The following is a 20,881-nucleotide window of genomic DNA, read 5'->3' as shown; positions in this document are numbered from 1 at the left end:
ATATGCTACTCCAAAGAAGTTAAGAAAATCCTGATTCTTTCATATGACCACAGTTAATGTATCATTCAGTAACAGATGGACATTAGTAATATGAAAGAATAGTGTTTGTCTTCGGGGCTGCATTTAAACCAGACTTTGATATGAAATTGTACTATGCTTATACTTTTGCACCAAAATTAAGTTGCATAGCAACAATAAGGAAACTAAAAACCTATCAATACTCCAGGGACCCAGTTTAACAAGCCATTGAAGTGCTACACATACTTTAACAGACGTGCAACAGTCTTTGTGCTGCGCGACCATTTTGTGAAATGGGGCCCTGGGCACTTATTCTCGAAACGTTCATAGCCCTAAGAATTCTTAACTTTGATCGTAGCCAATGTGTTAAGAATGGGCTTAAGAAGTTCATAGGGATTAAGAAGTTCGTAGGGCTTAAGAAGTTTTGAGAATAGCTAGCCTGGTTTATTGGAGACACAGACCTTCGACCCACAACAGACACAATCACAACATCCATCACATTTCAAGAGTTTATTCAAGTGTTTGACAACTCTGTCTTTAGTCTGTCGATTATCAGGTCGAGTTTATCTGCTGAGAAAGTCATTACTGTACGTAGAGCCTCCATATCATCCTCTTCGTCCCACTGTCCGCTGACTACCGAGTCCCGCTCACTGGCCACGGAGTATGTGAAATGTGAGTCGCAAACCTGGTGGATATACATGACATGACAGATCTCTGGACAAACATTGCCAAAACGTTCATCAATCTAAAATGTACACACCCAATAATGAATTACATCATCTATACCATGTTCCTGATATAAACATATCGAGCAATATCGGTACTATACAGCCCTTCTGGCATGATTCATGTTAAATGAGTGTATGAATACTATGTCTGTTTGATCACTGAGGGGGTGGTGGGGTAGCCTAGTGGTTAAAGCGTTGGCTCGCCACGCCGAAGACCCGGGTTCGAATCCCCACATGGGTACAATGTGTGAAGCCCATTTCTGGTGTTCCCCCGCCGTGATGTAGCTGGAATATTGCTAAAAGCGGCGTAAAACCAAACTCAGTCAGTCAGTTGATCACTGAGGGTGTTCATTTAATGTCACTTTCATCAGTATTTATGTCAAGGCATGTCAGCTGGTCCTGGATCTCATCCGGGGGAAATTGATGACCCCTAAACCCATTAGTTGTTTATTACAGCCTCACAATGAGTGAGTGAGTGAGCGAGAGCAGTTTTATGCCGCTTTTAGCAATATTACAGCGTTATAGTGAGTGAGCGAGTGAGTGAGTGAGTGAGTGAGTGAGTGAGTGAGCGAGCGGTTTTATGCCGCTTTTAGCAATATTACAGCGATATCACGGGGGACACCTGAAATGGGCTTCACACAATGTACCCATTTGGGGAATGGAACCCGGGTCTTCAGCGTGATAAGCAAACACTTTGACCACTAAGCTATTTCACCACCCCAGACCACCCATACCTAAACCACTTCCTTGAAACTTATAAGGGTTAGTAATGCACTGCTACAACCCAGTACCTCATATATAAGCTCTTCCTCGGAGTTGCTGAAGAGCAGTTCATCACTGGCACCAGATTTCTGTCCTGGAACTTTCATCTGATATGTCTTGCTGATCATCAGGAAGTTGGCAAATTTGAAGTTCATCTTCTTGTTAATGGCTTTCTGGAGGTCCTTCCTGTAATGTATTGTGGATAACATATAAATAGAAAAATAGAAAACAAAAATGTCACAATAAGAGAGAATGTGTAAAGCTTTGTAACTTTGTAAAAATGTATTGCATAAAGTTGGGCAAAAATTCCAAGAGGACAGAATTCCAGCATTTACATATATATATCAGCAATTGACAGAAAACACACTGAGAGTTACCTCCCTTAGATCTATATTATTCAGAAAAAAAATATGTATCAAGAGAATAGTATTTGCGTCATAAACTTAAGATACAAAATTGTGGTTGGGATGTTGCAAATGTAATTCAAACAGTTCGCAATACAAGTTAGATATAAAACAAATGTACCTTAGATGTCAGCTCGGTACATTGAAAATAATAGTCTTGGTCTCATCTTATCAAAATCTGACATTCATGAGTATGGTAATCAAGTTTAAAATGTTCTTTGTCATCTAATTATAACAAAATGTAAGTGAACATGTTTTCATAATGAGCAACGATCCAGCTATAAAAGCACCTACTTGAGGGACTCGAATGATGGTACAGCAATCTGTGGAGGTATGTTGATGAAACGCTCACTTATAAGCAATCCAAGATGGCTGTCTGGATCGTTCAGTAGAAGGGAGAACTTGGACATGTCTACCTGACCTGCTGTCTGACACTTTTCCGACAACATGCCTGTGATCTGTTGGATACTCTCCCGGTCCTGGGGACACAAATACATACTTAATTACCAGCTTGGCAACACATCACCAGGTGACAACACAACTACATCGTCATTGAATCAACCTACAATCTATTGTGTATGGTTCCATATTGATCAAAAATATTTTTGCATATGACAGACAGCCAATTTAAAGTACCAACATTCATTGATACATGTCGGAATACAGATCCATAATACATGTCCAAAATAGATGTTTGGTATACAGGTGCACATTACAGATCCCATTGCACATCTTGGATACATGTCCAAAATACAGGTCTGGGATACAAGTGAAGAATAACAGGTCTGGGATACAAGTGCAGGTCTGGGATACAAGTCTACAGGATACAAGTGTCTGGGATACAAGTCCAGAATACAGGTCTGGGATACAAGTACAGGTCTGGGATACAGGTGAATACAGGTCTGGGATACAAGTGTGGAATACAAGTGTGGAATACAGGTCTGGGATACAAGTGTGGAATACAGGTCTGGGATACAAGTGTGGAATACAGGTCTGGGATACAAGTGTGGAATACAGGTCTGGGATACAAGTGTGGAATACAGGTCTGGGATACAAGTGTGGAATACAGGTCTGGGATACAAGTGTGGAATACAGGTCTGGGATACAGGTGTGGAATACAGGTCTGGGATACAAGTGTGGAATACAGGTCTGGGATACAAGTGGATACAGGTGTGGAATACAGGTCTGGGATACAAGTGCAGAATACAGGTCTGGGATACAAGTGGAATACAGGTCCGGGCTACAGGTACAGGTCTAGGATACAGGTAGTGTGGAATACAGGTCTGGGATACAGGTGTGGAATACAAGGTCACGAGGAATACAGAATGAATACAGGTCTGGGATACAGGTGCAGAATACAGGTTTGGGATACAGGTCTGGGATACAGGTGGATCTAGGTCTGGGATACAGGTCTTGAAATATGGGATACTAGAATACAGGTCTGGGATACAGGTCTGGGATACAGGTCTGGAATACAGGTCTGAATACAGGTCTGGGAATACAGGTCTGGATACAAGTACAGGTGCGGAATACAGGTTTGGGATACCAGAAAAATACAGGTCTGGGATACAGGTCTGGGAGAGAATACAAGTCTGGAATACAGAATACAAGTCTGGGATACAGGTGAGAAATACAGGTCTTGGGATGTGACTGCAGAATACAGGTCCGGAGTACGGTGCACAATACAGGTGGGAAATACAGGTCTGGGATACAGGTCCTGATTAAACACCTCTGGAATATATGTCTTAAGATTCACTGACTTAGCAAACCTATCAGCGTACAACTCAAACATATTAGGTTACTCCCCTTACTACCCTTTAAACATCAATTCATTTCAACTCCAACAACATTGATTTAGTATATTTAGTGCTAGCATGTCAGTGTGAGGTGAGATAAAAAGACAAAATAAAGCCCAAATCTGACCTTCTTGTCTGTGAGGTTGACGACAGTGAATATACCAAAGACAGGATCATCATCGTCCTCTTCTTCATCCTCTTCCTCCGGGGCATCGCACTGGTGAAACAAGCAGGCTGTCAGTCATTGAGTCAACAACATTTGTAACATTCATGCTTTCACTACCACTTGACAAGGTTGCTATGCAATTCTTGCTACTTACACTGTTTGTGTGTCAGCCTTCAAAATTCACAGCAGCACTACACACATAAGAGGCATAAAGTGAGTGAGTGAGTGAGTTTAGTTTTAGCAATATTCCAGCAATATCACGCAGAGGCATAAAGACAAGCCATAGGCAACAAACATACTGCTGGTATATAGAGCGGATGTAATTCAGACATTGAAATTCACTCTTGTAAGCTTGCCCAAGACCTCTCAAAAGTAAAATTTCGATGATGGTAGACCTCATAGTATAGTTGTGTTTGAACAGGTCTCAGTTGCTACAATTTCTACATTTGCTACAAATTCTCACTGAATAAATCTGACAGTTGTGAACATTGTTGTTTCATTTAAACTAGAGTATCCAGGGCATGCATTTGGGATGTTGGTCAGTGTCTAATATTGGATTTAGCATCAACTGGAATGGGACTGGTCAGCATGTCATTGATATTGCCAACTTGGCACTGAGGCTGGTTTGTAACTGACATTGTGACGGGTACGCTAGGCCTAGTAGCAGTGAGGTGAGGTGAACCACTACACCACGGAGGCGGTCCGACCTAGTAATGGTGAGGTGAGGTGAGTCCGACCTAGTAGCGAAATCAATCAAAGTGACAAACAAATGTCAGTATTTTGATTTCTCTCCCCTCAACATATTTTCCAGTTCATTCTGTTCAGGAGTAAAATCCTTTGACTGAAATATATCAAAGTCTCCCTCAACTGAAGCTGCTATATCAATTCTAGACCCATGCCAAACTATTGTTAAGAAGTGAGTGAGTGACGTTTAGTTTTACGCCGCTTTTAGCAATATTTCAGCAACATCACGGCGAGGGACACCAGAAATGGGCTTCACATATTATATCCATGTGGGGAATCGAACCCGGGTCTTCGGCATGACAAGCAAACGCTTTAACCACTAGGCCAAACCCCACCCCTAATGTTAAGACTGGCATGTTGATTGGTTGTTTATTTCAAGATAAAATCATTGATACTATTGTACAACATTAAACCACGGTTCTACGTCACCTTGATGACACTGCCAACATAGTTCTGGCCGATGATTGTGTCAGTCAACTCAGAGAGGTTGATGTTGGCTTTGAGGAACAACTGCACATAAACAGAAAAAGTTGTGAACACATTACTTCACACACATAGTTTACATGGTAGGCTCTGAAACAAATACGTTAAAACCAAATAATTAATATACATGCAGTACATGTTGTATAGTGTTGTACTAATATGATAAACATGTATGTCATAATATTTGTAAGTTGTAATCTTAAACGACAGATTTGTTATGATATTAAATGTGTTGAATGAACAACATGATCAAAGGCAACAACACTTTTAAGAAATCACACTCCTTAACATGAGTGAGTTTTTATTTTTACACCGCTTTTAGCAATATTCAAGCAATTTGACAGTGAGGTACACCAGAAATGGGCTTCACACATTGTACCCATGTGGGGAATCAAACCCAAGTCTTTGGTGTCACAAGCAAACACTTTAGCCACTAGGCTACCCCGCCATCACACACTGTTAGAGATTCAAATATATGTCTGCATGATCACAATATTTTCAACAGAGCAAAACCCTGACAATCTTGACATACCTGTTGGAGTAAAGTTTTTATGCCATGAAAATCTGAATCAATTGGCATCCGAGCCTCAAACTCCACTTGAACCTCCTGTGAAGGCAAACAGAATATCCATCAAATATAACTTTTCATATCTAACTCCACTTCATTATGAATATTTCACAGCAAGTTAAGTGTTTGGACTGACAAACCTATGATTTTGTAGTTGATATGCTTAATTAAGCAGGGATTCTTTACTGTCTCATATTCGTAATCCAAAGTTTTCTTCTTGCCATACACAAGTTGTAAAGGCACATCAAGCATTTTCTCGTGCACTGGAGATTCTTGAACAGAAAATGGGTGGATGGGTACCAGGTAGGATGAGATGGTAACGTGACTCATATTCCCAAGGGAGCTGGGAATGTAAATCAAGCACACACTGACCCATCGACCACTGTTTCAAGCATGCATTGTGTAAAGGGGTATGTACTTTACAAGTGAACAATTAGTATCAATAACAACAGTGTAGAACACATGGTAAAAGGGACAAAACTAGCTAATATTAGTAACCAACGATATCATGAATTGCCAATACATTGATGCAGCAATAATATTCTCTGACGATAAGTGATTGTCACTTACTGTATCAATTCACATATTAATATTATTAATCCTGTCGATTCATATCTTAATTCTGTACTGTCTTCCACACAGACCATTATAAATAGCAACAGAATGACTTTGAAAGCAAAATTAGTGACTGCCTACATTATAGTGATTAATTTCATCAGTAGTAATTTATGCTGTATCTTAATTACCAAATAGTACATAGTTTCAAGACACAAATTCTGTTCAAGTCCTTTTTCGGACAGCGTGTTTACTCTCCATTTTAATCTACAAAAGTACTGATTGCAATGAGAGCAGACATTCAGAAAGTAAAAAGACTTTTAAAGGTTTTTATGCCCTATGAAATATACAAAACTGGTACAATTAAGCATTGCAACATGTATGATATTCATGATGTCAATGTAGCAGTGATGTTTCACTTTGTATTTTAAATTTTGTTTTATTTAAAATGTCAATAAATAAAAAATCATATAAAAACATTTCTTGGTGGTGTTATACAGTTTTGTGGCCAACAGTATTATTTGTGCTTGTCCTGAGTAGGCAAGGTTAATGAATATGCATTTCACGTGCATTTCATGTTTATGGGAATCTTTGTTATAACACGGATGATTTTGATTGGTTGATTGGATCGTCTGCTTCAACATGATCATACCTCGTGGTGTCTTGTGATTTTCATTGCATTCTGAGAGCTGATAATGTGAGGTCGAGTCAGAGGAGTCACCAGGTTAGTTATATTTGGTTGTAAAATGGTTTCTAAAGTTTTAGGTTATAATATCTCAGTAATGCATATAAAATAAAGTTCTACACTAAAAACGTCTATTAAAATATTAATTAATGTTGGCAGTTTGAATATGTAAATATGTTGTGCTAATCCGTGATAGGTTGTAAAGTTTGTATGCCCCAATTGGATTGCTATTATAAAACATATTTTCACATAATGTTTCTTGGATAGGTGTCGTGCCTATGTCTTGCACGCTGCAGTGGTGACTGTTGAGAATATGATATTCACTTCTGTGCTAGTGATGGGTTCATTGTGATTCATGTTAAATTTGTTTTCACTTTATTGTATTAGCATCTAGTCACCCGTCATGCATCGAGCAGATGTCTAGGAGTAGCTTCGTCTTATAGACGGGTGAGCAAATTTTGAATATAATGTAAACGTGTAAATATTTCATTTTCCTTTGGAAAATGTAACCAATATGCATATGTTCCTATTTCATACTCAGTATGGTTATATTTGTGAACTAACTGAAAAGGAAAAATATTTGTTATTAATGTATTTATTTCTGTTCAATGTGATGTGCATCTCACTCAATGTGACCATGATTTATATGTGCTTCAGTTGTCTCCCTTTTCTGTTAATCAATTGTTACAAATGAATCTGTGATAATACCCTTGTGATAAAAACAAAACAAAAAACAACAAACCAACACACTGTGATATTAATATATATAAATGAAATGTTTACAGGGTATTCTTCTGGGAGCACTTTTAGAATACAGCACCACAACTTCTCGTGAGGACGATCTCTGCCGTAGGTCACGTGTCATTAAGACAAGCAGCCAGTTTGTGGGAACCCGTCGAACGCAAACCCGCGACCTTTGGATTGTTAGCTCGACAGCTAACCGACTGAGCTACATCCACACTGTTGCACAATGTGCAAATTTATCAAGTCATTCCTGTGATGTCACAGAAATGAACGGAAAGAGTCGAATAGGTCACGGACAATTACGAAGGTTATGGGTAGACTTGGTGTCTCGTGATCTGAATCTACGGACAATTGCCGAATGGACCAGATGCCATTTGGCACACTCGTCCCATTCCGTAATCTACAAGATAATGTGTTTAAAAACTGAAAAGGGTTGTTGACGTCAGGCGTCAGACGTAGATTTCACGGTGCGTTCATGAATGACGCGCTTTTATATAAATCGGTGATTTTGTGACAGAAAAGTGATGTAGGGAACACTGTAAGGATAATGTGGATCGCACTAAGGAACGAGGGAGACATGAGCATGTGTAGTGATGGCACGAGGGTGAGTTAGCCTTCGAATCATTACTGAACAAATGTTGCATGTGAAAGAGGCTTGAGTGCAAATTCCAGGCCAATTTCCATTAGCCCAAAATTTCTACATCAAATCATTTCATAGTGTACTTTCGACGTTTTGGTTTCCGGTTTTTGTGTGAAAAAAAGTATTAAAATGCAAAAGGAAAAACAACAAATGGTACTCACGTATTACACCGGACATGTACCTACTACATTGGATTAGGTCCCTAACCCTAACCCTCAGCCCTAAACCCTAACCCCTTGAAATAATCCTAATAAATAGAATGTATAGACCGAACCACCGGACATGTACCTACTATATTGGATTAGGTCCCCAACTCCAACCCTAAACCAAACCCTAAACCTAGCCCTAACCCCTTGAATTAATCCTAATAAATAGAATGCATTGACCGAACCGGCACAAACATGACTGACGTGTCTAATGTAATGCATTATTACCGCTTCGAAAAATAAAATACTAATAAAACACTTTTCTATGTAATGGTGCAAATTACTGAATGACAAAAATATATATGTAAATTTAAAAAATACAAAATACACAAAACATAACACATCAGCACCCCGTAATACAAATAAATATGAGCGTATTAGTGAAAAAAGAAAAGTATTTCAAACTGGTGCTTGCAAAATATTGCGCATCCGCCGGTATACAACTATTGGAAACTCTCAACATCGCTGGGCTTATGCAATGACATAGCTCGTAGAGATGAAACACCAGTGAGCGGAGCTTATACGCACTCGCTGAGCCAGACAACCGTGTTGCCATGCAGGCGTCATAGGGCATTGTTTCGAGAACGTGCTATCGAACAAAATCACATGACATTAAGTAAAAGGGTATTATGACGTATTTTTAAAGTTTGTGGTGCTATTCTAAAGGTAGGCCTTCTTCTGTTTCTTCCTGTGGTCTAAAGAATAAATGGATTCGCACCCTACAGCAAGTTGTTGTGTTTTCTTGGCATGGTAGCTGTGACATCAACATATGCATCTGGAGTTAGGCATATTGTGACATCCCCAGTAGCAAGTCATATTGTGACATCCCCAGTAGCAACATTATTGACAAATAAACTGAAGTTTCAGTCATTTGTTTTCACAAATATCATCTGTGTTTGGTTTTACTGCTCTGTCTCTGGCAACAAATACATCTTGTGAATAGTTAGAATAATTAGCACATTTGTCCAATCCTGTGTTCATTACCGCTTGCAAAGGCTGAAAGGGTTCACTCGTGTGGGTGTACATTCATGGTGACATACAAAATTCAGTCGTCGGATGTAGCTACATAAATTATCGTGGCCTTGTCTGAAGCTCATACCAAGTTCTCCATGCCTAAGTGCACACCTGATTCATACTTGAAACGATTGCAAATGCAAATGAAATATTGCCTGAAAATACCGTCTAATTATGCAATGACATTATCGTTAATTCCGGTGAAAATGAGCATATGTACTTGATCTATAAATTCATCATCCTCTTCATCAGATTCTAGGTCGTCATCGTCTACTTCATCTTCTCCAGCCTCCACATCTTCATCACGAGCTGCCAGACTCTCATTAACACGTTTCTTCTTGGAGGACGCCATCTTGATTTTACGATCAATCTAAAAAGTAGAATTGAACATCGGGTATACTAAATTTCATTCAGGAGAAATACAACCATTCATACCAATAAAACACTTTAATTAAGCAATATAATATACCAATTATTTTCCATTGATATCTATATAATCTGGATTGGTGGGAGTACATTTAAATATTAATCATTCAAAAGATACCCATTCGTCTTTTGTAAGAACCTTACCGGAAGTCCTTTTAATGTAGCAGGCATGAAATGAAAGCGCGAATCTGACGACTTGAAAAAACTAGATATCTTCAAGTTTGTCCTGATATCCGCCAGCGGTGGAAAGGATGGACCCCGGTTTTTACAATAGGGTACATTTTACCTTTTAGTGTAGTGTAATTCTCATGGTGATACGCCTTCGATCATGTTGGCTCTAGTTTTAGTCCAAAGCGGTGATCACACTTGAAAATTCATTCACCATAATCTTTGAAGATGTTTGTCTCTCAAACGCCCTCTTATATCTGTCAAAGATCATGTCATGAAAGTAGTGTTACTTGAAATTATTCAAGTTCAAATCAGCTGATAATAGATGTTATTAGTGTCTAAATACTGAGTCAATATAAAATATTGTGAATTTTTGGACACTTAAGAAACATTCGTTGTTATCTTTCTAAAATTCTACCCACATGATCGACAATGAAACATTTAATCAATATCCAAAAGTTGACTTTATCCTAAACACAAGCCATCATTCAAGAATCTACAATGTTTGTGTTACTCAACACTCCTTGTTGTAGTTCAAGTAAGCACTGCCATCCGAAAATTGATGTCCAAAATCTATGATCCGATGATAATGATGGTAGCTTGTGCATTGATTAAGAGTTATTTCCCAATCTGCTAAGGTTAATATATTTTCTGAAATTTTATTGGTTTGAAGATGAAAATTTATTTTTTAATTCACAGGGTGAATCCTCATTTGAGGCAATGTTGGATTCTGACCTGCCAGAATCCAGGCCAGATGAAAAGAGTAATATGTTCCGCCGTCGCAGTGCTGGGATCAACCTACAAAAGTGTATCCTTGGTTGCAGTTTTTGCAAGATGATTCAGGCTGAGGATAAAATTGACCTTTAGTTAGCTTAGTTATAAAGAAACGAACAAAAAAAAAAAAATATATATATCAGTATCAAGTCACCCTTCATGCTGCTCCCTCATACATTTCTAATAGGAGTCAATTTGTGTTTTTCCACAATTGGTCCAAACTTGTCACACTTGCATACAAATATCACAATATTTTCTTACATCACTTGATAAAGTAATCAATAATATTTCTTGTGTACATTACCTGTTTCATTCCAACTATGTACATTAACCCCATCCATTGTATATACATCCACCTGGCTTCCTATCAGTTGTATAAGCTCTAATTCAGTCCTTGTATGTCACCCTACTGGTTTCCTATCAATTTACTCAATCTCTCATACAAACGTTGTACATCAACCTCATCTATTGTATAAACAACTCATTCCCTATCTACTGTAACAACAACTCCTGGATATATTCTCTCAATTTGTTACTCATGTATCACTTGCTTGACAACGACATTAGAACCTATGTCGAAACGTCGCCTCCACAGAATAAAGTTGTATATCCATAATAAATTTCATTATTCTTCATCAACTCAACTTCTAAAATGCCCATCAAAGAAGTTACTGATTTTTGTCATTTTTATTTTTCTTGGTTTCCATGGAAACGATTTGAACTTAGTCTCAAAAGGGAGGGGTGTCCTTTGTTTCTGGAGCACAACTCGAAAACCGTTCAATATCTTTCTTCAAGACTTGGTAGATATATCAAACATAAGCTAAAGTGGTGCCTTTTGCTATTTGCAGGTTTTTGTCATTTTTGTTTGTCTTGGTTTCCATGGAAACGTTTTGGACTTAGTCCCCAAAAATCAAGTTGGACTTTAAGTAACTCTCAAATGCTTTGTTCTTTCAAATTTATTGGAGCCGGTGGGATTTGTCATCTTCTGATGACTCTTGTATTTATTATGAAACAAAATGAAACATTTTCCTTAGTTGCCATCAGCTATACACATGTTAGATGAGGCAGTAGGAGCAACATCCAGCACAGCACGTGGTCCTCGCACACCTCGCAACACGCTTCTCAAGTACAGCACATGTAAGTTTGAGGTGGGAATGACTAACGCAGTGGTGTGAGGTGTAACACTTCACCAGAGTTTAATTTGTTAAAATTCCGTATTTACGTATATAATGATCATGGTAACGATAAACTTTTACATTTTCTGACACTCAACTGAATGTATGACTTTGCAGTAATGAAGTGGCTGCCGAAAGACTTCGCTGTTAATACATGTTACAATGTTTGGTGTGATTTATAAGTAGAAATTCCATATGTTATGTTGTTATTGACTTATGTCTCAGTGCAAATTTATACCCTGTGTGAGTTTTTGTTTCTGATTGTGGGGGCACATTATGTCCCAGTCATCTGTGATGCTACAACTCGCTGTGCATTGACACTGCAATTGACATGCCTGAAACATGATACTGGTTTTGAATAGCAACATTTCCCTATATTATCAGGATAATCATTTTAGGTTTATCACCTTGTGTTTAGGTTCACAAAGCGCAGACCTACATTACTTGCCTCCCACCTCTGAGCTGACATGATATAACTGCTACAAATACTGTTCATAGCTGCGTAAAACCAAACCCACTGTTTCTGTTTGTAGACACCCCGACACATGTGTCCACCTCCGAGAAGTACGATGTGTCCCATGTGTTCACACCAACACCAAGGAAAGGTGGTCAGGTGAGTGCTTTTGTTAGACTAGGCAGAGCTCTCTTATTTGAATAAAAATTAACTTGAAGTTTTATGATCCATGGAATATGTTTTGGTGCATCTAGCTTGAGGTTTTAAGGACCACAGAATATGTGTGGTATATTCATGTTGAAGATATAAGGACCAAGATGTGTCACATTTTTCTGCATTTCGTTGAATTAGTTTTCAAACTATAGTTCGGTTTTTGTTTGTTTCGATTGTATAAGTGTCAAGATAATAAACTGACTGGGAGTGGATATTGCCATGTTGATGATGTAAATACTTTTTGACAGATGGGCCAGGATTCCTTTAATTCATCACTGTCAATGATTCGACCAACACCAACAAAACTGGGTGCAGATATGGTGAGGTTATCTTCTATATTCCTTCTTCAACATGTTTAAGCATGGTGGGCAAGCTGTCTATGGTGCCAAGCTAGTGATCCAGCGAGCTTGAGGTGTCGGGATCGACCCCACCTGTGACCAGATGTAAAAACCTTGAGTTAACTTTGTGTGCAGACTCTTTCAGTGTTGTCACAACCCCTAGTGTACAGTACACAACCTGTGCACTTAAAGAACCCACAAATCCGTTGGTAAATGACCAGATGGTTGCCACATGAATACATGCAAACACCTAGTTGCGGGTACAACAATGTGCAGTAAACTGGGACAAAGTACTGTGACTATGTGTCCCAGTCCACTAAGGGTGTAACGATGCATCGAACTATCGATTGATCGCGATTGTGAGCCCCCGATTGTACTTTATTGATAGGTGTATGAAATGACGATCCAATGCATCGATAATTGCATCAACTATCAATGCTATCGCTTCAATTTGTTTTATAAATAACGGTAACTTGAAAACATGTTCTGTCCTACAGTCCTACCCCCGATTGGGATTAATCTCTATTTGCTGTAAGCGACAGCATTTTGCAGTGATATATGGGGGGTGTAGAGTTACCCCCCTTACCAAATTGTCAGCTCAAGCAGACAGCGGGGATTTTGCAAATTTTGAAATCGTAAACAATACGTCAGCTAAGTCAACTGTATGGGAACACTTTGGATTTGTAAAAACAGATAAAGTGGACAAGAAGCGAGTTGCATGTCGGAAGTGTAAGCTGATATTGAAGTATTGTGGAAATACAACCAATTTGACTAATCATGTGCGTCGGAGGCACGGTCTTGATGTGCTGGCCCCAACCAAGCGTAGGCCTAAGAGACAAACAACCCTGACAGTGCTAAATGACATTACTCTACTTTCGTCGTCAAAACGAGCAAGAGACATTTCGGCAGCCATTCTTGAATTTATTGTGAAAGATTTGCGGCCTTTCAGTGTTGTCCAAAATGATGGGTTTAGGAACACGTTGAGAGTTTTGGAACCACGTTACACAATCCCCTCGCGACAGTATTTCTCAGATTCTGCCTTGCTCATGTTGTATGAGACTGAGGTCAGGAATGACCTTTCCTGTGCTGAGAATGTTTCACTCACAACTGATGGATGGACTAGCAGACTATTAAATCTGCACATGTGGACAGACTCTTGTTTCTAAAGAAGAATTGGAAAGTTGGAAACCAAGATAAAAAATGAACTATTATCTGCCTTCATCACACTATTTGAGTAAAATCAGAGTTAATGTGAAATATTGCCATTTGCCAATTATGTTAACCTATCTTTCAACTTGAGGCACCAAGTTACCTGCTGACAGGTTTATTTGTGAGATTTCTTGATACTTTCACAGTGACAAAAGATTATTGTCTTCTTCAAATCAATTGAGTCTGTTGACATCCTCATGTTGTTAAAACTAAAACATATCTACCTGTGAATTGTTTCATGTTCAACCTTTACACACAGTAAGTGTTTTCTATTGAAACTGAAAGGTGACCATTTGTCAAAAATGTGACAGAGACACAGAGCCAGTATTTATTCTTTTCTTTCTTTCTTTTTGTTCTTTTACATACAAAATTGTGGGAATCAAAGAGTCTGCAAACCACAGTTTTGTACTAAATAGTATAAAATCCTGTGTGAATGTGTTGGCTTGTTGTGAAATGTTTTAATACTAAGTCATGTTCATGAAGAAGTCATCATGACAACTTGACCAATACTGACCTGAAAGTTGTAAGGAATAAACAACTGAACACATTTTATGGTTTAAGTTGTTTAATGTGAACGGAGTTGGTAGAAAATGGCAATTTATCTGAAAGATGAATTTTGTCTGAACTATCGCAATAGTTATCGCAATAGACTATCGACATCGCAATAGTAGCTTGCAATAGGCTATCGACATCGCAATAGTAGCTTGCAATAGACTATCGACATCGCAATAGTAGCTTGCAATAGACTATCAATAGTAGCTTGCATCGCATCGCAATAGTAGCTTGCAATAGACTATCGACATCGCAATAGTAGCAGTATCGCTTGCAATAGACTATAGTAGCATGCAATAGTAGCTTGCAATAGACTATCGACATCGTAGCATGCAATAATAGTAGCATGCAATAGACTATCGACATCGCAATAGTAGCTTGCAATAGACTATCGACATCGCAATAGTAGCATGCAATAGTCTATCGACATCGCATAATAGTAGCATGCAATAGACCTCGCAATAGTTCTATCGCAATAGTAGCCCTACACATCGCAATAGTAGCATGTCCACCCAGCTGTGAATGGACATCGTACCTTGTAAGGATGGGAAAGATGCAATAACTTGGTGCGCCTTGTGGATGCAAGAGTTGTATGATCCCCAGGGAGTTGAGATTGATAATATGATGTGCCGTTGAGACTGATATCCAATAACCAAGGGGAAAAATACCAGCGCCATGAGCATGTACTAGTTGTGTGGATATGTGCTCTATATAAATATCCTATAATAACAAGCAGTTCAAGTTGTTGTAAAAGATGATATATGTGGTACTTGTCATCCTGCGGCTTGCTGAGCATTGAGGTCAAGGTAGAAGTTGTTGAGGATTGATCAGCTTGGAGCCAATCCATGGGGTATCCATGTTAAACTGATGCAGAGTATCTCAGTGGACTTCCACTACATATCAGCATTAGACAGAACTAATACAAGCTGCCATACACACAAATACAGATGTGTGCATGTATACTGCTGTGTAAGGGCTAGAACCTTGAACACAACATTAAATTCCATCTCACCTCACCTCACCACACCACACCCTCACCTCACCTTGCCACACTCTCACCTCGCCACACCCTCACCCACACCTCTTCACACCCTCACCCACACCTCTTCACACACCCTCACCTCACCTCCCCACACCCTCAACCACACCTCTCCACACCCTCACCCACACCTCTCCACACCCTCACCCACACCTCTCCACACCACCTCCCCACAGCCTCACCCACACCTCCCCCACACCCTCACCCACACCTCCCCACACCCACACCTCCCTCACCCTCACCCACACCTCCCCACAACCTCACCCACACCTCCCCACACCTCCCCACACCCTCACCCATACCTCCCCCCACAGCTTCACCTCACCTCCCCACACCCACACCCTCCACACCCACACCCTCCCCACACCCTCACCCACACTTTTCCACCACCCACCCACACCTCTCCATGTCTTCACCTCACCTCACCTCACCTCACCACACCACACCCCACCACTTCTCTTCACCATGCCACACCCTCACCTCACCCACACCTCACCTCACATCCTCACCACACACACACACACACCTCACCACATCCACCTCACCTCACCACACCCTCACCCACACCTCTCCACACCTTCATCTCACCTCTCCACACCCCTCACCCTCACCACACCACACCCCTCACCTCTCTTCACCATGCCACACCCTCACCCTCACCACACCCTCACCTCCCCACACCCTCACCCACACCCCTCACCACACCACCCACCTCACCACACACCTCACCTCCACACCCTCACACACCTCCTCATCTCACCTCTCCACCACCTCACCACACCACACCCTCACCTCCCCACACCCTCACCCACACTTTCCCACCCCCTCACCCACACCTCACCTCACATCCTCACCTCACCATACCTTACCTCACCTCACTACTCCACCTCACCACAGTACTCCCTCACCTCACCTCACCACTCCATCACCTCACCACAGTACTCCCTCACCTCACCTCACCATTCCCTCACCACACCACACCCTCACCTCACCTTTAATTGTATTCCTTGTTTCTACAGTTTGACATGACAGAGGAGGTAACCAGCACCAATCTGGCACTGCTCTTGGAGGATGATCCCGGCATGGCAGGTAGGGGATTACCTCCCTTTATCTTCTTACTCAACCTCAGTATGACAGGGCTCAGTTGCTCAGTTGCTCAGTTTCTCAGTTTCTCTCTTTTCCCCAATTGATTAAACTTAACCACCAGAGCTGCATGAATTGATCTATCTTTCACATGAGCATATATCCCACTGTTTATTGTAGACAGTTATAACTGCAAGATCATTTGTTGGACCCAACCCTGATCCCTTTTTATCCCCCCGGCATGTAATGCAGGGGGATATAGTCATCGCCTTGTCTATATCATTTTGTTTCCGGAGCATACCTCCAAGACCGTTCGATATATTTCAACAAAAATTGATAGATAGATATATCAAACAGAACCTAAGGTGGTGCCTTTTACTATTTACATATTTTTGTCATTTTTATTTTTCTCGGTTTCCATGGAAACAATTCGGACTTAGTCTCAAAAAGGACGGGTGGGTTTCGTTTCCGGAGCACAATTTGAAAACCGTTCAATATCTTTCTACAGAACTTGGCAGATATGTTAGGCAGATCCCAAAGTGGTGCCTTTTGTTCTTTACAGATTTTTGGCATTTGTATTTTTCTTGGTTTCCATGAAACGATTCGGACTTAGTCTCAAAAGGGAGGGGTGGGTTTTGTTTCCAGAGCACAACGCAAAAACTTCTTAATATCTTTCAGCAAAACTTGGCAGATATGTTAGGCAGATCCCAAAGTGATGCCTTTTAATCTTTACATCTTTTTGGCATTTTTATTTTTCTCGGTTTCCATGGAAACGATTTGGACTTAGTCTCAAAAGGGAGGGGTAGGTTTCATTTCCGGAGCACAGCTCAAAAACTTCTTAGCATCTTTCAGTAAAACTTGGCAGATATGTTAGGCAGATCTTGAAGTGGTGCCTTTTGCTATTTGCAGATTTTTGTCATTTATGTTTTTCATGATTTCCATGGAAACGATTTACTTTAAGTAACTGTCAGATGATTTGTTCTTTCAAAGATGTGGGGTCCGGGGATATGTCATCTTCTGATGACTCTTGTTTTATCCCCCATCATGTAATGACTGGGGATATATATAGTTGATGCCTCGTCCGTCCGTCCGTTATCATTTTGTTTCCGGAGCATAACTCAAAAACCGTTCAATATTTTTCAACAAAAATTAGTAGATATATCAAACAGAACCTAAGGTAGTGCCTTTTGCTATTTACAGATTTTTGTCATTTTTATTTTTCTCGGTTTCCATGGAAACCTTTTGGACTTAGTCTTCAAGGGTGAGTGGGATTCGTTTCCGGAGCACAACTCCAAAACCGTTCAATATTTTTCAATAAAACTTGGTAGATATATCACACAGAACCTTAAGTGGTACCTTTTGCTATTTACAGATTTTTGGCATTTTTATATTTCCCGGTTTCCATGGAAATAATTCGGACTTAGTCCCAAAAGGGAGGGGTGGGCTTCGTTTCTGGAGCACAGCTCGAAAACTTCTTAATATCTCTCAGCAAAACGTGGCAGATATATATGAGACAGATGCCAGAATGGTGCCTTTTGCTATTTGCAGATTTTTATGATTTATTATTTTCTCGGTTTCCATGGAAACGATTCAGACATAGCACCAAAAGGGAGGGGTGGGCTTCGTTTCCGGAACGTAATTCAAGAACCGTTCAATATTTTTCAACAAAACTTGGTAGATATATCAAACAGAACCTTAAGTGGTGCCTTTCGCTATTTGCAGATTTTTGGCATTTTTATTTTTCCTGGTTTCCATGGAAACGATTCGGACTTAGTCCCAAAAGTGAGGGGCGGGCTTCGTTTCCGGAGCTCAACTTGAAAAGAGTTCAGTATCTTTCAACAGAACTTGGCAGATATATTAGGCAAATTTTGAAATTGTGCCTTTTGCTATTTACAGATTTTTGGCATTTACATTACTCATGATTTCCATGGAAACGATTTGGACTTAGTCTAACAAAAATCAAGCTGGACTTTAAGTAACTGTCAGATGATTTGTTCTTTCAAATATGTAGGGGCAGGGGGATATGTCATCTTCTGATGACTCTTGTTTCAGTCAGGTCATAATTAGCATTAGTATTTTGGTTATGGCAGGGTAGTTCAGTAGATAAAACTCTGACATATCCCACTGAATTCCTATTTGTACGCTGACTACGAATACTGTAAAACTAAACTCACCTTTCTGCCCAGAATTGCTTCAAAATTAGTGCTATGTTTCATCTATATAGGCATGCTGTAGCAACCTCATTGCCCATGGTCCTGTCAATAAGACATCACTCTTGATTGAGCAGAGTTGTGTCCCCTGGGCACTCCAGGAACCTGTGATTGTGGATTCGATTAGTCAGCACCATACTCCTGCACGCGTGGTTCACCAGTGGTGAACATCTGAGACCTGCATCACTTTGAGCTTTGCTTCTACTTAAGATGCCAGCCATGCAGTGATGTAACTGGAATACTGTTCAAAGCTTCAATAAATTCCACTTGCGTATCACTGTGTTAGACTCTCTCCCCATTCAGATCAATGTTGTCATTGCAGCTTCTGCAGGACTCTATCGGGACTTTGAGCAGTGCATGAAACATAACTCGGGTCAGAACAGTGTCCTTGACCTTCTGCTGGACTATGAGAACGTTTGCTCCGACCAGGTCACCATCCTTAGAAAACTTGTAATCAGGGCATCCAAGCAACAAGACAGGTTGGTCATGCTAGGATTATTGAACTGTTTCGTTTATGATTAGATTTGGTGAATATGATATATCACCTTCAATACCACACACCACACATACATGTTGAGCGTGTTCATGGATGTGATTCATGTTAAACAGGAATGTTCTACCTGAAGGATATATTGGACATACAGCCAGTTTCTTCCCATGTAGGTTGTTGTTGTTGCAAGCTACTGAATCAGCAATATAACAGCTATATGATAAAATAATAATTATAATAATTGGCCACTTATATAGCGCTGAATCCATGCCGCATACATGATAGGCATTACTACCTCCAGTAACCCACGCTGCCTGTGAGGCACAAGAAGGTTAATGATTATATGACTTATACCACCGGGTACCCATTTTCTGCAATTTTGAACGAACTCACTTGCCTAAAGTATGACCACATAGGTGCTTTGTTGTGGGGCTATATGACAGCGTTCTATAAATAGTTGTGTCCTGACCAGATAATCCAGTGATTTTACATTGTGAGTAGTGATCTGTAAGATCTGTGTTTGTGATCAGTTACTAATGTGTGAATGTCCACTTGTAGATTCAAGCGTACATTCGACACATTTGAGTTGTTGGACAAGGAGAAGATGACTTGGCAGCTGGTGCGGTCACTGTACCGTGACCGCCTGGAGTGGGGTGTGACGGGGTCAGAAGACGAGGAGGACATGATGGTGGATAAACCTGCCCCTGTGAGTTTGTATAATATTCTGTATGCTGTAATGATAGAGAGAATCTTGCCTGACTTTCTTCCAGGATTAGATAAAATTGATTGAACTTTGTAATATTCAAAGCTTGCCGATGATATTTTTCCATTTATGAACAAATCTAAATATATTTGAGCATTCTGTTAATAATCCAAAATCATTTTTACAACCTTTTAGGTTGGTAATTCGTATTAGCAAGTATTTAGTACAACTAATCAACTTTAGTGGCAGAGAGAATAATGATGTCATTTGATTGAGACATCATGGTAGATGGTAGCCAATGATGTCACAATGGTGGCAGAGAAGATAGTGATGTCATTTGATTGAAACATCATGGTAACCAGTGATGTCACAATGGTGGCAGAGAAAATAGTGATGTCATTTGATCAAACATCATGGTAACCAGTGATGTCACAATGGTGGCAGAAAATAGTGATGTCATTTGATTGAAACATCATGGTAACCAGTGATGTCACAATGGTGGCAGAGAAAATAGTGATGTCATTTGATTGAAAC

At 40.0% G+C, this 20,881-nt stretch overlaps 2 protein-coding genes across 3 annotated transcripts in view; one reads left to right on the top strand and one right to left on the bottom strand.

Moving 5' to 3' along the window:
• Positions 1-513: 513 nt before the first annotated feature.
• LOC124274344 (BRCA2 and CDKN1A-interacting protein-like) lies at positions 514-10,127 on the bottom strand. Of its 2 annotated transcripts, none has more exons than XM_046709707.1 (8): positions 10,084-10,127; positions 9,734-9,883; positions 5,634-5,708; positions 5,048-5,128; positions 3,836-3,928; positions 2,207-2,391; positions 1,538-1,694; positions 514-703 (listed from the first exon to the last, which is right to left on the bottom strand). In XM_046709707.1, the coding sequence occupies exons 1-8, from the start codon at positions 10,108-10,110 to the stop codon at positions 533-535; spliced, it is 939 nt and encodes a 312-aa protein (XP_046565663.1). In that variant the 5' UTR covers positions 10,111-10,127; the 3' UTR covers positions 514-532. The 2 variants fall into 2 exon arrangements, with proteins under 2 accessions (XP_046565663.1, XP_046565664.1); XM_046709708.1 differs by having other exon boundaries at positions 3,836-3,925.
• The window catches only part of LOC124274343 (nuclear pore complex protein Nup107-like), a 26,134-nt gene continuing 15,342 nt past the window's right edge, over positions 10,090-20,881 (top strand). The window contains 8 exon segments of the mRNA XM_046709706.1: positions 10,090-10,214; positions 10,807-10,915; positions 11,926-12,018; positions 12,590-12,669; positions 12,972-13,043; positions 16,881-16,950; positions 19,477-19,633; positions 20,203-20,350. Coding sequence (XP_046565662.1) covers positions 10,191-10,214; positions 10,807-10,915; positions 11,926-12,018; positions 12,590-12,669; positions 12,972-13,043; positions 16,881-16,950; positions 19,477-19,633; positions 20,203-20,350 — 753 coding nt within the window. The 5' untranslated portion in view covers positions 10,090-10,190.

This window comes from Haliotis rubra, unplaced genomic scaffold (genome assembly GCF_003918875.1).
Source record: "Haliotis rubra isolate DU_JTF1 unplaced genomic scaffold, ASM391887v1 Scf19, whole genome shotgun sequence".
NCBI lineage: Eukaryota > Metazoa > Mollusca > Gastropoda > Lepetellida > Haliotidae > Haliotis > Haliotis rubra.
The sequence above is the reverse complement of the archived record's forward strand: the minus strand, read 5'-3'. Positions and strand labels throughout refer to the sequence as shown.